This window comes from Phasianus colchicus, chromosome 22, assembly GCF_987193195.1.
Source record: "Phasianus colchicus chromosome 22, bPhaCol1.hap1.1, whole genome shotgun sequence".
NCBI classification, from domain to species: domain Eukaryota; kingdom Metazoa; phylum Chordata; class Aves; order Galliformes; family Phasianidae; genus Phasianus; species Phasianus colchicus.
Genome location: NC_143457.1, coordinates 3,103,549 through 3,124,250, shown reverse-complemented (window position 1 = coordinate 3,124,250; position 20,702 = coordinate 3,103,549). Strand labels below are relative to the sequence as shown.

Here is a 20,702-nt window from a genome sequence, read left to right as displayed (position 1 = left end):
GTAGCTGCAGTGGGGTTTCAGCCTTGGATTCAACCAGCTGTGGGTGCAGTGGTTTGTTGTGTGCCCAGCAGTGCAAGCAGGGAAGAGTGATATCTTTATGGGGGAGAGCACTGGAGTGGGACTAATGTGGGAGCAGGTGAGCTGCTTTTCCACATAATGAGGGATCCTGTGCAAGGGCATCTTGATATATTGGATGGCAGGTGCTCTCTTTCCCTTAAAATCATGTTCTGAATGGGGAAGGTTGAACTGAAGAGGAAAATCCCTCTTCTTGCACCATCACTGTGCTCCAGCATCTCCTCCCATGCAGTGCTGCTCTCAATGCAAGCCATATGCCTGGCAGAAAGCCTCCACCCTGCTCCAAAACCCGTGTGAAATGGGACATGGGAGCAGGAGCACAGGACTCCTGTTGTACACAGAATAAACCCAATTAATCCATGCACCCCGACAGAAGTAGAAGTGAGCCTTTCAGCAAGGAGGAGTTAATCTGCTTTAGGAAAACTAAGAGGAATAAAAGTTGGTGTGGGGCTGTAGAACATCTCAAAAGCCACTTAGAGGTTCAAAGAATGAACAAGGCCATTGCCAGCCTTATTATTTTGATTTGTTTAAATGAAAATACTTTGCTCATTCCATAGATGTTATGCTTTGATAAGGTAATTGCTCAAGGGCGCAGCTTACATCCTATTAATGCTGCACTGTGGGCAAATTAAACCTGACCCAGCAGAGAGGCAGAGACCGGTGCTGTTGTGACACTTTGCCTTTTTGTTTGGTGTCTGGATGGGGAGAGGAGTTTTGTTCTTGGGGTTTTTTTTGTCTTAGGATAAAGATCAGAACTATGGTGACGTGCATCAATTGGCAGCACGGCCAACTGGGCTCTCTGCAGAACTGCAGGAGGATTTGCATGGGCATTCTGCAATGAGAAATGATGCAAGATCTCCTTTAGAAGCAGGATGGAAGTGGGAAGTGTTTTCACCCAACCTCAGGGCTCCATGGTCAGATTGCATGGAACATTCCTCCTCTACAGCGCCGAAGCTGGGAGCATCCCTTGCAAATAATCCCTAAGAAATAGGAACGCAGAGGATGGAGACCTTGCAAGCAAAGTGTTGAGGTCTGGAACAGAGCGCTCAGCCCTTAGCTTTCTTTTCCTGACCTCTTTGCCTTTTCCAACCCAAACGGTGCACTGAATTCAGTTTGCATCCCCACGTGTTGGCCAAAGCTCTTTGCTAACCATTGGTTTTTGGGGCTCTACCCATGAGATGGGCACCGTGCTTCACCCTGGGGAGCTTCAGGTGCTCATGCAATCACTGCACCCAGCCCGCATCTCCTCCATCTGTCAAATAACACAAACAACACATGAATTTTTGCAGCCTCGAGCATTCGTGTGCATTAACTTTGCTTCCCTGAGAAGGAGCTCTCAAACACCGTTCTGCTTTTCCAGCTTTTCCTGCGCTTGCTTTGAGCTCTGCAAATATTCCTCCTCTCCTTTCTGGCTTCTCTGACAAAACAAACACTTCAGCCTCAATGTGTTCCTCTGCTTTTCTCCAATGGTCATTTTGAAAAATGCGGAAGTCCCTCTGAAATATTTTTTTTTAAATCCCCTGGTTTTCAAGGTGGATTTATCGCCCTTTAAAGAGAGATTTATTGGATAATCGCTTAAAAAAATAATGCTTATTACTCCAAGATCTCAAATGGAAAACCTTCCCACATTAGTAATCTTCTTGTAATTGCAGAAGGTAGCAACTTTTCATTAAATAATTCATCCCCAGGCGGTTTGGGGTTGGGGTTTTTTTTATTATTATTATTTTTTCCTGCATTTTCCCTACTTGTGGGGGAAAGTATCGGTGATTAAATCCTTCAGGTTTCAGCAGATGAGCTGCTGCTCGCTTATCATTGAAGGATTTGCTCGTTTCTAGATCTGCATCCCTCTAGAAATTGAATTTTTTGGGGGGAGAAGGGGAGAAAAAAAAGAAAAAGAGGGACTTTATTTGGATTCATGGGGTGTCCGTGGGAGCACGGTGCACGTTGGTGGGGTTGGGTGCTCCTATGTGTGGGTTTAGGGCTAACCTGGATGTGCCTTTCTATAAGGGAGTATTAACACCCTGTGTGCATCGTCCTATAGGGGAGAATGAACCCCAGAGCCCATTTGCTCCCATTGGGATCCCTTACAAACCCCCTCCACCCCATCCTCTGGCAGAGCAGAGGTGAGATGCTCCCCAAAACCAGCCCCAACCCCATTCCCTTCTGCTTATGAGCTGCCTTTCAGCGCTGATTTACAGCCGTTCCCCCAAAGGGACCAGAGATATAGGGGCATTTATCAACCAGAAACATACCTTAGGAAACCATGGAGATGTGCAGGGAAGTGGGGAAGCGGGGAGGAATTCCGCCCTGCTCCTTTAAGCAGTTTCCTTGCTCCTTTTCCTGATTGATGCTTGTTTTAATCTATTGCTCGCTGCTCCCAGGAGAGAAAAGAAGGGGTCTCTCCTTTGTCAACGTGGGTAATGAAGCAGAGCAGTAGCCAAAAAAAAAAAAAAAAAAAGGAAAAAAAAAAAAGATTTTTTTTTTTTTTTTTAGTATTAATATTTAATTTTCAACTTTATTCCCAGGCTCTGACCCAATGAATGGCAAATAATTGAATTACGGCCGCGCCGAAGGAAGGCGGCAGGGAAGGAGCTCCAGATCGTTCCCTTTCCCCGTTATTTTTGTGCCTAAAACTTCAAGAATCGGCACTTTTGGGGCCGGAGTGGGGGGGGGAAGAGGGGAGAAGGTCTTTATTTTTGTTAGCCGGAGCCCCAACCCACGGGAACGAAATTAGGAGACTTTGGGAGGAACTTGACACCTCGGGAAGAATTTCAGCCTTCCTTTTTTTCCCCTTTATTTCTTCCCCTTTATTTTCTACTTTTTCCCCCATTTCCCTCCCTTTTCCCTTTCTCCCCCCACTTCCTTTTTTTTCCTTTGCCCCCATTTTCCCCCCTTTCCTCTCCTTTTCCCTCAATTTTCCCCCTTTTCTCCTTTTTCTCCCCCTTCCTCCCCTTTCCCCCCTTCTTTTCTCTCTCCTATTTCCCCCCTTTTTCCCCTCACATTTTCTTCCCCCTTTTTTCTACTCAGGTTTCCGAATATTTTCGGTACGAGCTTTACATTCACAAACATATTTATCTATTTACACCGAGAAGGCGGGGAGAGGGGCAGAGGAAGAGTGTGAGCGATGAAGATGCGGTGGGGCATCAAAGCACAGAAGAAGAAAAGGGGGGGGTGGAGAGGGGGATTAGGGGGTGTTGGTGCCCTCGGGGGAGCGAGGGGGTAATTTAGGGACCGCATTTTGGGTCCAGACAGCTCAGAAGTGGCTCTGGCTGCTTCATTTCCCCCCCAGGACTCTTTTTTTTTTTTTTTAAAGGAGGGGAAAAGAGAAGTTTCCAGCGGTTTGCACGGAAAGTCCTTTTACAGCTGCAAACAAAAGGGTTCGCGAGCCCTGGCGTCATGCCCCGCTGAGAGGAGGATTCCTGCCCCTTTCCCACTTTTTTGGGGGAAAACATTGGGTATTTGTTCAGCCCGTCCCGGGTCAGAGGGCCGGGAACCGCCCCTATGGCACCTGGGTTACGGGAAGGAGAGAGCGAGAGGGCAGTTCGGGGGAGAACCGCGTTTTCTACCCATTCTACCCAATGGGACCGGTAGGGATGATCCAATTCATTAAGGATGCTAATGAAGGAGATGCGTCGGGAGCTACGGAGAGCAGAGTGGAGGGGTTTGGGACTTATTTCGTCCCTATACGGGGAAGGGGGGGTGATGTGGAAGGAACTGTGAAAGGCAGGTGCGACGCATCCTCAAACACTGGGAACAGCAGGGATGAAATCCATCACCCCCAAACCCACCCCAGAAGCGTCGGGTGGGTTTGGGGGGACTGGAGGGGGGCAGTTTGCTATGGGATATTTGGGATATTTGGGACCCATCACCCCGAACCCCACCCCAGAAGCTTCGGGGCTGCCGGTTTTTATGGGGGATTTGGTATATTGGGAACCCATCACCCCAAACCCCACCCTAGAAGCTTCGGGGGGGGGGAGCGTTTGTTGTGGGATATTTGGTATATTTGGAACCCATCACCCCAAACCCCACCCCAGAGGCTTCGAGGGGGTCGTTTGTTATGGGGGATTTGGTATATTTGGAACCCATCCCACCCCAGCAGCTTTCGGGGGGGGGGGGGGGGGGTCGTTTGTTATAGGGGATTTGTTATATTTGGAACCCACCACCCCAAACCCCATCCCAGACGCTTCGGGGGGGGTCGTTTGTTATGGGATATTTGGTATATTTGGAACCCATCTCCTCCAATCCCACCCCAGAGGCTTCGGGGGGTGAGGGGGGGAGGAGGGGGCAGTTTGCTATGGGATATTTGGGGGGATATTTGGAACCCATCACCCCGAACCCCACCTCAGAAGCTTCGGGGCTGCCGTTTTCTATGGGGGATTTGGTATATTTGGAACCCATCACCCCAAACCCCACCCCAGAAGCTTCGGGGGGGGGTCGTTTGTTATGGGGCATTTGGTATATTTGGAACCCATCACCTCCAATCCCACCCCAGAGGATTCGGGGGGTGAGGGGGGGAGGGGGGGGCAGTTTGTTATGGGATATTTGTTATATTTGGAACCCATCACCCCCAAACTCACCCCAGAAGCTTCGAGGAGGGGGTGGGGGGGTGGGAGACACAGTTTGTTATAGGATATTTGGGATATTTGGAACCCATCACCCCGAACCCCACCCCAGAAGCTTCGGGGGTGCCGGTTCTTTATGGGGAATTTGGTATATTTGGAACCCATCACCCCAAACCCCACCCCAGAGGCTTCGGGGGGGGTCGTTTACTAAGGGAGATTTGATATATTTGGAACCCGTTTGGTATATCTGGACCTTTCGGGGGGGGGCCGTTTGTTATGGGAGATTTGGTATATACGGAACCTGGGGTAAGATGTGACCCCTTTGGGATGCATACGGATGCTCCGGTCTGATTGATGAGTGCTGAAGTTTGTGAAGCAAAAAAAAAAAAAAAAAAGAAAGAAAGAAAGAAACAAAATCTTTTATCCTAAAGTTTTCCTCTACGATATATTAAAAAAAAAAAAAAAAAAAAAGGGGGAGGGAGAGGGAGGGGAGAAAAGGAGGGGGAGAGCCCCAGCTTTCCATCAAAAGGAAGCCAAGCCTAGTAATGAATAATAGCGTCTAACAAAATAACCCGAGCCCGTAGATTTGCCTGCGTGTTGGGAAGCTGCTGCCTCTTATTGGTCCCTCAGCCCCGGCGCGGTACCCCCATCCCCGGTCATGAATAAAAGAAAGGAGCCGGAGCCTATCACAGCGCTGGGGCTCCTTCTATCCTCCCCACCGCCCCAAGTTGGGCTCTTTAATAACTTCCAAACCCTCCTCCCACCCATCCCCGAAACACCAAAAAAAAAAAAAAAAAAAAGAGGCAAGGAAGGAGGGGGGGGGGGGTGCGAGGGGGGGAGGTAAAAAATAAAGCAGCGGTAACAAAAATAAGGGGAAAAAAACTCAGCTTAAAGGGGGGAAACTCAGCTCCCCCTACGCCCCCCCATCCTTAAGCCCAACCCAGCACCGAGGCAACTTTGGATGTGTCTGTTTCTCCCTGCAGTCTGGGTTACATTCCTCCGGAGCGCCCGCTCAGGCCGGTTGTGACATAGCCCGAAAACTTTCCGAGGGATTTCTGGTGGGTGATTTCTCCCCCTCCCTCCCCCCCCCCCCCTTTTCCTTTCACCCCTCACCCCCCATCATTTCACCCCCCCCCCCCACCTCGTTACGATTATTCTGATGATGTGTTTTGTTTTTGTTTTGTTTTTTTTTAAAAATTCGGAGCAATGATTTCTCCCTTGTTCGTTTGGGTTTGTTTGGGTTTTTTTTTTTTTTTTTATTTTTAAACAGCCGCCGGGGCTGGAAAACCAACGAAAGCCTTCAGCTTTACGGGAACCACAGAGAAGAGAACCCGTAGATCTTTCGGCTCTCCCGGGGTTCGGGGGTGACCCCGATCCATACGGAGCCGCTCCGCCGCCCCCCGCTATGGCAGCGCTCCCCGGGACGGTACCGCGGATGATGCGCCCGGCGCCGGGGCAAAACTACCCTCGCACCGGCTTCCCTTTAGAAGGTAGGTATAAATATCTTTATGTGTATGCGGACAACTTCAAATAGATGAATTTGGGATGGATTTGAAACCGGGGAAAGGTGAGCTGGGTGAGGATGGAGCTTAAAGAAAGGGTTGGGGATCCTGTGCGCAACATCCAACTTTGGGGAGGTTGGAGATCTTTTCTCACGCCGTGCCTTTCCCCGAGCGGCTTGTGCCGCTTTGCTCTTTATTTTTCCTCCCGTTTCGAGTAGTTAGGAGCGGGTTTTAGGCTCGCCCTTTATTAGTATGACTACTATTCTCATTTTCCAAACTCAAAGAGTCCCGGCCCTATAGAGAAAGAAAGGAGGAAAGGAAGAAAGGAGGAGGAAAAAAAAAAAAAAAAAAAGCGAGAAAAACCGATTGTTTCCAACTTCTCCCCAGGAAAATAAAAGCCAAAGCCGGAGCTTTGGGGCTGGGAACAGATGCGGTGCTTCGGTCGAGAAAAAGGGGGGGAAATGGGAGCTGTCACCTCGAGAAGTGTCATCCATGGGGATGACATCTCCACTGCGGAGCAACCAACTTCCCCCGTCGTTTTTCTTTCCCTTTGTGCGACCGCCCGGCTTATGATTTCTGCCCAAAGCTGTGCGAGGGAATAATAATAAATAATAATAAATAAATAATTAAAAAAAAAAAATCAGAATTAAAGTAGGAGCCCTTTCCCCGCATTTATTAAAAGAGGAGAATTTCATACAGACCGTGATCAAGTGGCGAAACTCAAAGCTGAGGAAAGCCACGCAGACTGCAAAACATACAAGCTGGGGGGATTTGCTGAAGTGCTTTTCTGTAGCAAATGAAGTAAAACAGACGGCAAGGGAAAGGATCAAAGGATTACAACAATATTTGCACAACATGACTGGGAATAATGAAAAGAGAGAGCGGGCGGCGGTTTTAGTACCTCTTGAATGTAAAATTGGCCACTCGAGTGTTATCTGTCGATAATGATATATCCAGGGAGTGCTGGCCAAGTGACTTTGAATTAGTGGTGCATGATTCTTGTTAAATCGCGAGGCAATTTCTGGAATCGACTTTTCTTTGTAAAGAGAAAATCACCCCCTCGCCCCCTCCAGCCTCGCTGCAAATTGCGCAGCTGAGTTCTTCCCTTCGTATGTATTTTTTTTTTTTTTTTGCTTTTAATTTTTTTCCCCCCCTCCCTAATTTCGAAGCCTGTGAAATCGTATTAATCTCCGAAATCTACAGCGCGAAATACCGACCCCGCAGGTGCCGCGCATCGCGGCTCCTCCGAATCCATAGAAAGAAACCCTCGAGGGGATTTCGAGAGCCTATTTCCGAAAAGTTTGGTCGCAAACACAGAGCCCCTCATTAATTCGGAGCGCGGAGCCCCTCACTGGGGACGCGGAGCTCCTCATTCGGAGCGAGGAGCGCTGCGCGCTTTTGGGGGAAAGTGCGAACTTTTTTTTTTCTTTTTTATCCTATTTGGCTTTGCGATGAGGTTTTAAATCTTTTCTTCTTTCGGCTCTGGTTCAAAGTGTAGGTGTGAAATGCCCAAAGATCTGTAACCCCGAGGGGAGAGAGGGGAGATGCGATGCGCGGCTCCTTCTATTTTCAACGGGAAAACTTTCCCTTACAGCGAAGGGCACCGCGGGGATACGGGATAAAAACCAATTCCATGGGATGGGAGAGGTTTTGCCCCGATTTTAGGAACACGCTGGAGAGGTGCAAATCTCTGGGGCGCAAACTGGGGAGGGATGCGTGGAATTTTGACAGATTTTTTGCCCTTTTTCACCATTTTTTTCCCCCCATTCCCAGTGTCCACCCCGCTGGGCCAGGGTCGGGTGAATCAACTCGGAGGGGTTTTCATCAACGGGCGCCCATTGCCCAACCACATCCGCCACAAGATCGTAGAGATGGCTCACCACGGCATCCGGCCCTGCGTGATTTCCAGGCAGCTCAGGGTCTCCCACGGCTGCGTTTCCAAAATCCTCTGCAGGTACCAAGAGACGGGCTCCATCCGACCCGGGGCCATCGGGGGCAGCAAGCCCAGGGTGAGTGCAATGTGGGTCCACGCTATGGGCCCGATACGCGGTGTTAGGAAACAGCCGGGGGGGGGGTTATTTTGGGACGAGAGGGGGTGAATTTAGGGATGAACGAAACGAACGGGTTTTGAGCGAAGATGGGGAGAAAACAGCGCCGGGCAGCAGGATGGGAATAAATTAACGGGGTTTTCAGCATGCAACAAGTGGCAAGCATTCGAGCGTTTCCTTCGGCCCCTGTTTGCTTTAAGGTTTACACAGCCGCCCCAAAAAAGCATCCCTCGCACCCCTTCCTTCCTTCCATCTCAGGTTAAACCCATCTTTGCCATCTCCTTGTCCTCCGCGCGCTTTAATTTTAAGGAAGACAAATGGGGGGGACACACCTGGGGGACAACACCATACCTCTTCTTCCCAGCTTTATTGTCCTCCTTCCCATCCCTCAAATTCAACTTTTTTTGCCCCCCAAAACTAGCAGCCCGCTTTAATTTTTCAATTAAAAGGGCTTTTTCTCTCTCCCCTTCCCTCTCTCTGCTCACGCACGCACCGGTGGCCATTGACCACAAAAGCAGGTTGCGACTCCCGACGTGGAGAAGAAAATCGAGGAATACAAGAGAGAAAACCCTGGGATGTTCAGCTGGGAGATCAGGGACAGGCTGCTGAAGGATGGACACTGCGACCGCAGCACTGTGCCCTCAGGTGAGAAGGCAGCTTGGCCGCAAGGCCACCTGTGATCCCAAAAAGGCATTTTGGAGTTGTCTCCAGCATCCTCTTGCTCTGCATGGAGAGGGATGCAAACCAAAGCAGTTTTTCCAACATATTCCAGCTCCCTGGAGACAACTGGGGGTCTCCAACCTGAGGGCAGCTTGCATGGGGTAGACCCCAAAGCAGAATCAAGGGGGATTTCAGCCCATGCATTGCTAATTGGGGATACACAGCAGTGCTTCATTCATCCAGGAATGCCATCGCTCACTGAAAATGATGCTGTAGCTCAGTGTTGAGCTGTGCTGAGGGTCTGGGTGTTTTTTAGGTCCTGGTTCCTTTGGCTCAGGGTTCCTCTCTGCTCCAGAGGAGCTGAGCCTGCTCAGATCCCTGAAAATGGGGTCCTGGGGAGGCTGAATCCAAACTTTTGGAGATCCCCGAAAATGGGGTCCTGGGGAGGCTGAATCCAAACTTTTGGAGATTCCCGAAAATGGGGTCCTGGGGAGGCTGAATCCAAACTTTTGGAGATTCCTGAAAATGGGGTCCTGGGGAGCCTGAATCCAAACTTTTGGACCTTTCCTGGTCCCTCTGAGGGTGAAAGCCAAGAGCTGGGGGCATTTTCCCTGCTACAAAGCAAGTGGGAACCCTGGGATGTGCAACCCCATGAGCGGGGCCAGGTGTTTTGGGGAGGGGGTGATGAATGCATCCATCTTCAGGCATCCAAGTTAGCATCACTTGGGTGAACTGAGGGGTGCTTGGGTGCAGTTGGCAGAAGGAGTGGGTGTATAAAACTGAGAAAAGAAGTGCAGGTGCCCTTGATGTGTATGAGGCTCCGGCTTGGGTTTCCCCCATGCGTTTTCCCAGGCAGCTTATACTTGCCTTCTTGTCTTTGACTGTCTGAGGTTTAGTGAGTTCGATTAGCCGTGTGCTACGCATCAAATTCGGGAAGAAAGAGGAAGAGGAGGACTGCGACAAGAAGGAGGAAGATGGGGAGAAGAAGGCCAAGCACAGCATAGATGGCATCCTGGGCGACAAAGGTAGAGGCGGCCACGCGTGCCCCAGCTTGGACTGGGGGAACCTTTAGGATAGGGGAAACTTTGGGGAACACAGCCCACCACTTTTTTAGATGGAGAATAAGAAAGGGATTGGCTGCAGAGCCTTACAGTTGTCCTTTCCAAATAGGACTGATGGCAGAGCCAAGGTGTGATGCTGTTGGGAGCTGCTGGTACCCAGCCTTTGGGGTTGTGATGTTTTCTCATCCCCACATGGAAGAGTTGTCGGTGTTTCGCTCGCGGCCGCTCCAGATCAATTATTTATAAAGGGAGATGACTGAGGGGAGGCATCTCTGATTCCTAAATGAATTTGTTAAACAGATTTCTCTCCTGCTCTCTAAGTGGTCCCCTGAAACTCTGGCTGACAGTTGACCGATTTGGCCAATCAATATCAATTAGAGAGCACGGGATGCGCGCTGCTGTGGGGCTGCAGTGAGAGCCACCAGCACCGGGCTCGGGGGGAAATAATAAATAGGCAAATAATAAATAGGGATAATAAAGCTGGGGCTGCTGGTGGAAAGCTTGAGGGCAGCTTGGTGAGGGGGGACCCGGTGACATCGCACTTGTCTCTCATTTGGGGGGAGGGGGAGGAGGATGCAAGTTTTTCAAGCTCGTGGTGCTTTGGAAATGTCATTTTGGCAAGCTGGATGGGGGAGATGATTCTTCAGCCTTCCAAAAAAAAAAAAAAAAAAAGAAAAGAAAAGAAAAGAAAGGAAAACGGTCTTTTTAGCGAAAATAATTGAAGTTTGGCAATGAGGGTGTGTGAAACCAGGGGGAAGTTTGAGGGACGGGAAGGAGGTATTGCTTTAGGCACGGAATGATTTCGTCGTGTCCAAGAGCTCAGCGCTTTTTGGGGGAGGAAAGCGGGAATTACGAAGTCCCGTAGAAAAGCCTTAAGAGTGAAGGTTTTGCTGTTTATTTTTCCCCCGGAATTGATGGCAAAATGGCGATGGTGAAGCCGGCTTGCACGGCTTGGGGGCCGGTTTGCCATATCGGCAACGGAGCTTCCAAATCCCGGTGTGGGAAGTAAAGTGATCCATTGCAAAGTTTCCCACTAGGGCTGCAAAGTTTTCCCCAATTCGGGACAATGCGGGGGAATATTGAAGTGCGGGGAATTTGGGGCAGAGAAAAGCTTCTCCGTGTCACCATCAAACGTTTAAATGAAGGTGCACAAAAGGGGGTTCTTTAAGGATCCGATCTCTCTCTCTCTCTCTCTCTTTTTTTTTTCCAACCTTGAAGATGAACTTCACTTACAAAGACCTTCGAGTCTATTGAAGCTTTATAAGCAAAAGATTCCCGGCCACAAAAGCAAACAGTGGAAGGAAAAAAAGAAAAAGGGGGGTGGAGGGGGGGCGAAGGAGGGGGGGAAGAAAGGGGAAAAAAAAAGAAGGGGAAAAACCCTAGGCTGCCTTAAAAATGGAGTAAAGGGATGGGGGAGGGAGGGCTTCTCTATTCTCATTCAAAATTCTGCAAGGAGGAGAAAAAGTTCGGACAAAGGGCCAAGGAAGGGAAGAAAGGGAGATAAATTATTCAAAACTCCCTGCTGTTAGATAGTTTTGTAATATTATAGGACCGTCTGTTGGAAAAAAGGCGAGCCGTTGGACGTTGCAAAATGTTGCTTGTGATTTGGAAATAGGCGATGCTCATTTGCAAATCGGAGCCCATTGTGTGCAGGGGGAAAAACTGCCCCCGCGTCACCGCGCGATGCGTTGGGTTTCATTTCGGAGAGATGGTTTTTCTCCGGGTCGCATCGCTGGAAAAAGTAATGATTTTTACACCTCGAGATCGTTTCTTTTTAGTTATTTACTTTAGTTTGTTTTCTCTCAATATATATATATATATATATATCAAAACGAACAGCGAGTTCTTTGCGGAACCCGCTTTGAATCGAGCGCTAATTTGGGCTGATTCCCTTCTGCCCATTGCGGAGCGCCCATTCCCGGAGATAAATCATTACTGATGGGCTTCTGGGCTCCCGTTCGTTTTATTTTCTCCTTCTCCTGCGTGGATTCGGGGGGAAAAAAACCTCCTAAAAAAGCTTTAGTTTCGCGGAGCTGCCGAAATAGCGGGCAGCGGTGAAGCCGGGTGCGGGGCTGTCAGAGCAATTAAAAACCACCGCCAATAACAACAACAGCCATCAATATTGAGAAAAGTTTCTAACAACCCCAATTAAGATAATTAATGAGCGGTCAGTTTGTAAAACGTTCCGAGGCGGTGTTTTGCTCTTCCTTTTTAGAGCCGGGAATAACGATACCCCTTAGAGATCAATTCCCATTGACCCTGCGAAGTTTGATATTAAATTTATATGTATATATATATATGTTTATTTATATATATATATATATAAACGCACTCTTGGCATTCATTCCCAGCTCTGCGTTGGGTGTTTGTATCCCTCGCTTTATTTTTTCCTATTTATTCCCCTCTCCTTCCCCCCCCCCCCCCCCCTTTTTTTTTTTAAAGGCATTTTCATGATGATTGCGGACGGGGGGGGAGGGAGAAAAAGGAGAGGTGGAAACTTTGTTTTGGCCTTTTTCCTCCTGCCAAACGCTTTTGCTCCATTTGCGGGTTCTCCTCGCGGGGAGCCGGAGGAAGACAGCCCTAAATGCTCTCTCTTTTTAAGTGTTAAAGAAAGCTTCCACCCTGCGCCTGTTTCTTTCTATCGTCTGCTTGGCATTTAATAATGTTAAGACTTATTAGAGCTGGTAATGAAAACTGTGGCTGTTGAATAGGGAGCTGTGTTGGAGAAGGGTGTAATAGCTCCAAGGCATGCTAAGAAATGTATTTATCCCCAATCAGTACTCACTCTCTGAGTTCCCAGCACAAACGTTAAGTTGAAGGGTTTTAAGGCAGATTAAATTGAGCCTTTATTTCTTTGCACTTTCATCTTTAAACGGCTCACTCCAGCTAGCCCTGGGCATATATTCATGAGGCTTCACTTTATTTTTTATTTATTTATTTTTATTTATTATTATTATTATTTTTTTATATATATCCTTGTTAAGAGCGAGTTGTTATTATTTTTGTTGTTGTTATTTATCGCGAGTGTTTATTAAGGAGGGTCACGCGTGGGTGATGCTCTGCTTTGATTCACCCCGCACCCGGAGATGCGATATGGAATCGTGGGGGTGAATGGGGCAAACGAACCGCCCCCCCCCTCCCAAATTTAACGGGGTGCTGAGGATGGTGCCCACACTTTGGGCGAGGCTTCGTATTAATCACAAGCAGATGCGGGGCGGCGGGTGATGGGGAAGGAATAGGAGGAGGGGGGATGAGTTTCAGCAAAGGAATGACCCCCCCCCCACACACACACACCGCATGTCACCCTATGGCCGCGGGTGTCCCATTCGGGGCTGCTGTGCTGAAACAGAGCGGGGATGGCCGCAGGGTTTTGGGATCAGAGCGGCGGAGCTGGACAGGTGGCTTTGCGTTATTACGCATCATTTATCGCTTTATTCATTTCTTAATTTTCGTTTGTTTCTTTTAATTATTATTTTTAATCTCTTATCGCGGCGTGTTTTTATGACTTCGATCTTTTTTTTCCTCGGTTTTTATTATTTATTTACGACTCATTACTGTTTCGCATCCCCATCCCCCCCCCCTTCCCGTTCCTTTATTTCCGTGCTCCTCTTTAAGGCACACGGGGCACCAATGGCTGCACCGCTGTGTTTCTCACCCCCCCCCCCCCCCCCCATGGAAATAATACACGAGGTTGGGATGGGAGACCCGGTTGGAAGAGATGGATACAGCGCAGCATTTAATTGTATTGGGGTTTTGGAAGCGTGAACAGGTGTGACCATCCCCTATCCCTCCCCCGAGGTGGTAATGATTTAATGTGATAGCGGTCCCTGGTGTAGAGTTTAGGGTTTTTTTTTTCTTTTTCTTGCAGGGGGGGGAGGAGGCTGTTCGGGTCCTGCCAAATTTAATTAAATTCGGGGGAGTGGATATGGGAAAAATAAGGAGGGGGGGGGAATCAACCCCTCGCTGCCACACCTGGGAAGTGGCTTTGTCCCTAAGAGCCGGGGGGGGGTTCGGGTCCATTTATCAGCAAACAATCTGCATCGTTGTAAAACCAACAAGAGCTTTCTCTGTCAATGTATGTTTAGGGGGGAAATGGGGGGGAACAGACACTTCATCAAATCAAGGGATTACGAAAGGTTGGCAATCTAATCAAACAGAGACCAGGCGGGATTTGTGAGTGTTGCGAGTGGGATCAGCTCTAATAATGGGGGGCAGGAAAGAGATAGGGTAGTGTCAAGCAATTCATTGGCTTTAGGCTCAGTTATTCTGTGCATATTTCAGGGAGAGAGAGAGGAGAGAGGGGAGGGAAAAGGGAAAAAAAAATACAGGGAGAGGGAGAGGGGAGGGGGGGTTGGATGTGAGCACACACGGAGCTTACATGTCACAAAAAAAGCTGAGACAAATGAGGTACAACAATAAACACAGATAACAATTACAAAGGCAAACAGTGGCTTTTGGGAACAAGTAGCTGCAGAACCTGGTCTACATAAACAAAGTAGGCAAATGTTTGCAAGATAAACTCCTTCCTAAATCGAGTGTGACGGGAAGGAGAGAAGAGAGGAGTAGAGATAAGGTTGGAGGGGGGAATGAACGAGTATAATCTAATAGAAGGCGTCTTAAAAAACAAACTTAAGACAAGGATGCGGGGAGAGAGGTTCAATTATACAGTGGGAAGTGAAATAATATAAGGGAGATGTTTGTGATCCAGGGGTTGTTTGGGTTTCGTGCGTCCCCTCCCCTTCTTTTTGGCGGTGGGTGGGGAGAAGAATGGGTTGAATTGTGGAAAAAGGGCAAAGAAAAAGGGGAATGCGGGTACGGGGAAGAGAGGGGGGGGTTCGGCTCAGCAGGAAGGGGAAGGAAATACAAGGCAGCCATAATAATCTCTAATTTGAAGGTGAATGGTAGATTACGTGATAGGCTGGGAGGGATAGGAAGCGGCTACGGGGGGAGATGGATGCCGTGATAGAGGAGGGCAGGAAGGAAGCTGGAAGGTATATATTTCTAATCCCGGGCTTTTGGTGGTTAATTGGGGTAGGAGGGATGGAGCGGGGAGGCTGCAGGGCAGATGTGCCATCCAGGTGTGCTTCTCCCCCCCTAAAAGAAAAGAAACCGCTCCCGAAGCCCGAATAATTTTCAGAAGGAGTTGAAGGCGGTGTTGGGGTTTATTCTCTGTTTTCTATCTGGATCTCGGCAAATGAGAATTGGATGTAAGAGGGGAGAGACGTGTCTGCAGTGTGGTTAAAGGAATTAGATATTTACCAGTTTGAAATAAGCCTGGTTATAAAAAAAAAAAAAAAAAAAAAAAAAAAGGGAGAGAGAGAGACACTGAAAAGATGAGACGGGAGAACACTTCAAACGAATTCATCATCTGGAGTGGTGAAGGGGAGATTTAGAGACAGTATTGGGAAGTTATTTAGATATTAATAACATATTTTCCTGAGGCGTCAGGAGTGCCTCCATACGCACTTTTTTCTCGCAGCTATTTGGCTGGGTGAAATATGGGAGACCCAAATGTTGGGAAGAGATAACACAATCAGCCTAGCCCTGGTCCTGTGACTGCATCATAGCATTAAACCCGGATTAACCTCCCCTTTCTCCCCCTCCTCCATTCCAACCCCCCTCCCCAACACCCCCACTCGTACCCCCCCGAGAAGCTTTCCAAATTTTTCAGGGGAATTTACATGGCAGGATTTTAAAGCACATATAACACTAGCCTTAAAGCTGTAAGGTACTTACTCGAGCATTAGGGTAAGGCGGGGGGGAAGCATCTTTCTGAAAATTACGTTTCCTACAAAAGAAAGAAGCAAATAAGGGACCCTCTTAAGACCTGGGCTTTGGAGATATTATATATTTATAGAGACTATTCTTAAAAAAAAAAAAAAAAAAAAAAAGGCAGCCCATTTCTATCAGCTGCCACATAACTCTCCTCTCCACCAATGGCCTTATTTTTATTTTTATTTTTCCTTTTTTTCTCCCTTCTTCTTTTATTTAAGCTGAACTTCAGCCCAGTTTGGGCTTTTTCATTTTTCTTTCTTTTTATTATTCTTATTTTTTCTTTTTCCTTTTTTTTGTTTTGTTTTGTTTTGGAGGAATGTGGGCGAGAAGATGCTGGGAGCTGCGGGGAATGGGGACAGCGATGGGGACGCGGCTCCGAGCTGCCGGCCGGGCCTTGGTGGCACCGATCCCCTTCCAATGTGTGCTCAGAGGGGGGGGTCTTTTAAGGGAAAAGGGGGTTACCTCTCATCCCATCCATCCCAAACCGGTCCAGAATAAGAATTAAAGCACCACCGAAGCGCAGGTGCGGTTGAGCAGCTCGGTTCGGGATGGGGATGAGGTGGAATCAGGAGGGAGATCTGCTGAATTCCCCCAATCCCAAAAAAAAACCCCATCCTCATCTTCATCCTCATCCTCGGCTCATCCCGCCCCGGGGCTGGCGTTGAGCTGGCCACAAAAGAAACGAGATGTCAGCTAATGCCTGGTTATAAAGACATTTGTCACCGGGAGTTGGGGAAAAACGGGGAAGGGACAGGGTTGGATTTGGGGCTTTTTCAGGCAGAACGGGGCTCACGGAAAAAGGGTCGGGGCTGCGCAGAGGGAGGGGAGAAGAGAAAAAGTAGGTGAGGAAAAGTAGAGGCAGCTTGAGGAAATTGAGAAGCTTATAGTCTTTGATCCTTGGATGCTTTTCCTTATCAGAAACATTTGTGGTGACACCGGTACAAAGGAAGTTCATCATATTACAGACTGTTCGGGCTGCTCGCAGGAATCACTGTCTATTAATTAGCAGGCGCTCTGTCTTGTGGGACATAGGAGATCTGAGGCTGCACATTACTTGCTTGGATGGCTTTGGGTCCTGTGATGAATTGTCGCAAAGGCTCTGTAGGGTCTGCGGGGGAAGGGGGGGGGACCCTGAGCTCGTTCCTGAGCTGTATGGCAGTGCTATAGGGGAAGGGTCCCCCAGCTCTGTGCTGCAGGACAGCTGAGCTCATCCCTTCTGTGCGCTGTGCCCGAGGTGAGGAAGGGAGCAAAGAGGAGTTGGGGTGAGGAAAAGGAGCGAAGATTTTTTTTTTAATTTAATAAATATAAATTAATGTTGATAAGAACTAATTTTCACCTGTCGAATCTTCCTGGAAATAGAAATAGGGGGTTTACCTTCATGCAACAGCAGGACTCAAGGGATGCTCCTGGCTCACCTCCACCTGCCCGAGAAACGCAGTCAAGAGCTTTAAAAATAATAATTAAAAATAAAAAGGTTTTTATATATATATATAAGAATACATATATATATTCTTTTGAGGAGGAAGGAGGGAAATAATTGGCATTCAAAGAGAGGGTCGCGTTTCCTAGAGAGGGAGGAATGGAAAACCCTCAGGGCGGCTTTGGGGTCGCGGCGTGAGGGTGACACGGAAGGCACGAAGAGATGCTCAGAGGTGCGAGGGGGGAGATCCGATCCCTTTGCCCCCCCCGCCCCCGAGGCTTTCTGGAAGGCAGAGGAAGCCCTTCTTGGTTTTCACTCTTTTCTGGGCTTTTTTTTTTTTTTTTTTTTTTTTTTGCTTTTGCTTGTTGTTGCTGTTGCTAAAATTGGAAGGAAGCACTTTGCCTGACCCTAAAAGAGTGGGGTTGGGGGCACGGCTGTTTGCAAGGCTCTCTCTCTCTCGGGGTAGGTGGGGAGGGAAGGAAAGGAGGGGGGGGGGGACGGGGGACACGACGACACACAAACACACCCGGCAGCCTTCAGCCTTCAGTGGCTTCTTTGTCCCGAGCCCCTAAAGATCGAGGATCAAAGTGACCCTTTAAACGGGGGAGAGAGGAGGGGGAGCTGCGATGCTGCGTCCCCGCGGAGAGGCGGCTGTCCCCAAAGTGTGTGTGTGTGTGTATGATGGGGTGACATCCCATCGGACAGCCCCTACAGCCCTCCTTGGGGGCTGCCACCCCCCCGCTGTATCGCTATAGGGACTTGGACAGGGAGTTTAGGCAGCGATGCTGCCCCGCTTTTATTGGGGGGTGGGCTGAAAAATGTAATTTTCCTTTCTTTCGAGGGAATGGAGAAGGGAAGGATATGGGGACCTACCCCAAACCGCTGCCGTTTCCATTCTCACCCAAACCTCGAACGGAGGCAAAAGTCCGAAGCGACCGCAATTCTGTCATTTATTTATTTTCCCCGTTCCCATTATGGGGACGAATCGATTTGCATATTTATTGGGAATTAAAGGAGAGAGGAAAGTTGACGCTGGACGAGAAGAGCTTTTCGAGCAACTTCAGGCGCTCGGGTTATTTTTCGCCTCGCCTGAAGTTAGCAGAAGTAACCTTAAATCCCATAAAACTCATTTCGAATTATGGGGTTTGGGTCCCATCAGACCCAGGCCGGCTCTTTAATACAGCCCACGGTTGCTTTATTTTGCATTTCGAAGTATAGAAGCGTCTCTAAAAGGAGAGGTTGAACGTACAAAGGACACTTCGATGTCGAGGGATATTCAGGGAACAGTCATGTTTAAATTCCCTACGATTGTTTCCAGCACATTTGATTGCTCGGAAAGAGAAAGAAACATTGACATGAATAGGAATGGAGGGTGGAGAGGGGGGGAAAGGAGGGGGGGAAACGGGATTAATAGCCCCCAACCTTTGTATGGTGTAAATTATCCGAGAGAGGGCAGATAGCCGGAGCTGCTGGTGATTGTAAGGCTCCATATAGACGGCCACGTAGTTAGGGAAAGCCGATATTATTTTTAATAGGGATTCCTTATTTAGGAACTTAATTCTTTTCAATTCCTCTCCCCCACCCCCCCCCCCACACGCCTCCCCATTTCTCGAGGAGCGTTTGATGCTAAATAGCAGCAAATTGAGCTATTTGAAGCCTCGTTTATATATATGTATAGATGGAGAATGTGAATATTTGGTTTATACCTCGCTGCTTTTTTTCCTGGAGTTTTCCCCTTAATCTCCATCCAGCCACAATCCAGCCCTTGTGCGTGCGGCTCGCAGCGGGTAAACTGCGATTTCCACTCCTGGAACTGAAAAGGAGGAGAAAAGTTTGGGCGTTTGACAAATGCTTTCCTTTAAAAGCAAAATATCCCACTCCTCTCTACCTCCTGTTCAGCGGAGGGAAGGACGGCGCAACCCCAGATTAAGACACGTCTAAAAGACGAGGAGATGGAGTTAAGCGACGTTCGGGGGGGGGGATGGAATTATATATTTATACTGGCAAAGCTCCTCAGGAGAAAATGGGCAGAGGTGAATAGTGCAGATGTGGACGATCTTCCCCCATTAGTGCTCGGCAGCAAAACTCTGTGAAGGAGAAAACAGTGCGCTTGTTGCTGGTAATAACATCGCTTCAGCGCTAAGCAAGGGTCTGCTTTGGCTTTCCAGTTCGGTTGCAAAGAATCAAAGCTCCCCAACGAAGGAAAAAAAAAACCCAAGGGGTTCCCACCCGATTTTCCACTCCCCCCCCCCCCCTCCGCGATGTTCTCCGTCGGGAAGGGAAAAAAGCAGAGCCGAACCCCGGCTGCTGTGACTTCGTGACTTTTCTCTCCGATTTTAGGCAGAATTGGATCTTTTTAACTCTTTTACCCCCTCTCCCCCCTCCTCTCCATCCTTTTATGACGGTATTTTTTCTCACTCTGTTTTCTCCCCTTAACCTCCTCTTTTTTTTTCTCTCTCTCTCTCTCTGTCCGCCTTTCATTTGAAGCGAGGCTTTACAGCTTGCTACACTTTCTAAGTGCATCAATAGCCACTTTAGAAATACAAACAACTTTTAAAGATAAAATAACCAAACCAGAATGGGACTTTCAATGGGGGAATAGTTGTTGTCCTTTACCATGGAGTGTGCAGCCGCCTCTGCCTAATCCAGCTTTCATTTTCACCGACAAATGCCAAGAATCTATATCTGTCTCCCAACCCCTCGGGAGCTTGATTACACGACAAAAGGCTGCCATTATCCGCAGGAGAAAACAGGGAGGGGACACGGGGGCTCGGGCCTCTGAGGATGAGGGCATCTCCAAACTATTGACTTAGTGGATGAAGTCAAGAGCAAACACGCTGAGATCTAAAGGGGGGAAGGCAGGGGGCGGGGGGAGAAGGAACGGAGGAAAAGGAGCAGCAGAAAGTCCTTGGAAGTAGCGGGGAAATCAGCCCTTTGGGGGAAATCAGCTCTTTAGGGGATAGCAGCCCTATGGGGGAAATCAGCCCTTTGGGGGATAGCAGCTCTTTTGGGGATAGCAGCCCTTTGGGGGAAGTTTTTTTTCTCCCCGTCCCCGAGCAGGTTAGCTTAGGAAATCTCTCCGATTCCCGATGATTTTTTTCTCCCTTTGCCCATCCCCTCGTTTCCTCTCGGGGAGGTCGATTTTTCAGCCTCACTCATTTCTTGCTTTTTTTTTTCCCCCCCTCTTCCACGCGGGGAGTTTGGGTCTTTTCCCCACCGAACAGAAGGGGAGAGAAACCCAACTTCGAGGATGCCGAAGCGGCCGGACTCCTCTTTTCCCCATTAAACCGGGGACAAACCGGGTCAAGGTCGAGCTCCGAGGGTTGGGAATGGAAGTGGGAACGGCTCGAAACCCACCCGCGGAGCCCTGGAAGGAGAAGTCACTCCGAGCCGCCTCTTTTTAGGTTTAAGTCGCTGCGTTTTGCATGACTGCCTCATTAACCACCGCTGTGCGGGGATTTGCGGGCCGGGCTCATCCCGGTCCGTCGTGGACAAAAGTTATTTCAACCCTATCTGTAATTTATCTGGGTCACCTAGGGAGAAATCCTCCGGGCGAGGAGAGTCCTAGGAGCAGCACCAAAGGAGTCCCACAGCCCTTA

General features: G+C 48.8%; 1 protein-coding gene across 5 annotated transcripts in view; it reads left to right on the top strand.

The window, feature by feature from the left end:
- Positions 1–5,539: 5,539 nt before the first annotated feature.
- Positions 5,540–20,702, top strand: part of PAX7 (paired box 7) — an 89,241-nt gene continuing 74,078 nt past the window's right edge. For 2 of the 5 annotated variants that reach the window (XR_016459310.1, XM_031613363.2), the window contains exons 1-5: positions 5,540–5,695; positions 5,908–6,127; positions 7,913–8,148; positions 8,703–8,832; positions 9,738–9,872. Coding sequence is in view for 4 of the 5 variants with exons in the window: in XM_031613363.2 (XP_031469223.1) it covers positions 6,043–6,127; positions 7,913–8,148; positions 8,703–8,832; positions 9,738–9,872 (586 nt within the window). In the remaining variant the exon portion in view is untranslated. The remainder of the gene's footprint in view (positions 5,696–5,907; positions 6,128–7,912; positions 8,149–8,702; positions 8,833–9,737; positions 9,873–20,702) is intronic. The other 3 variants (XM_090122903.1, XM_090122901.1, XM_090122902.1) reach the window with 3 other exon arrangements.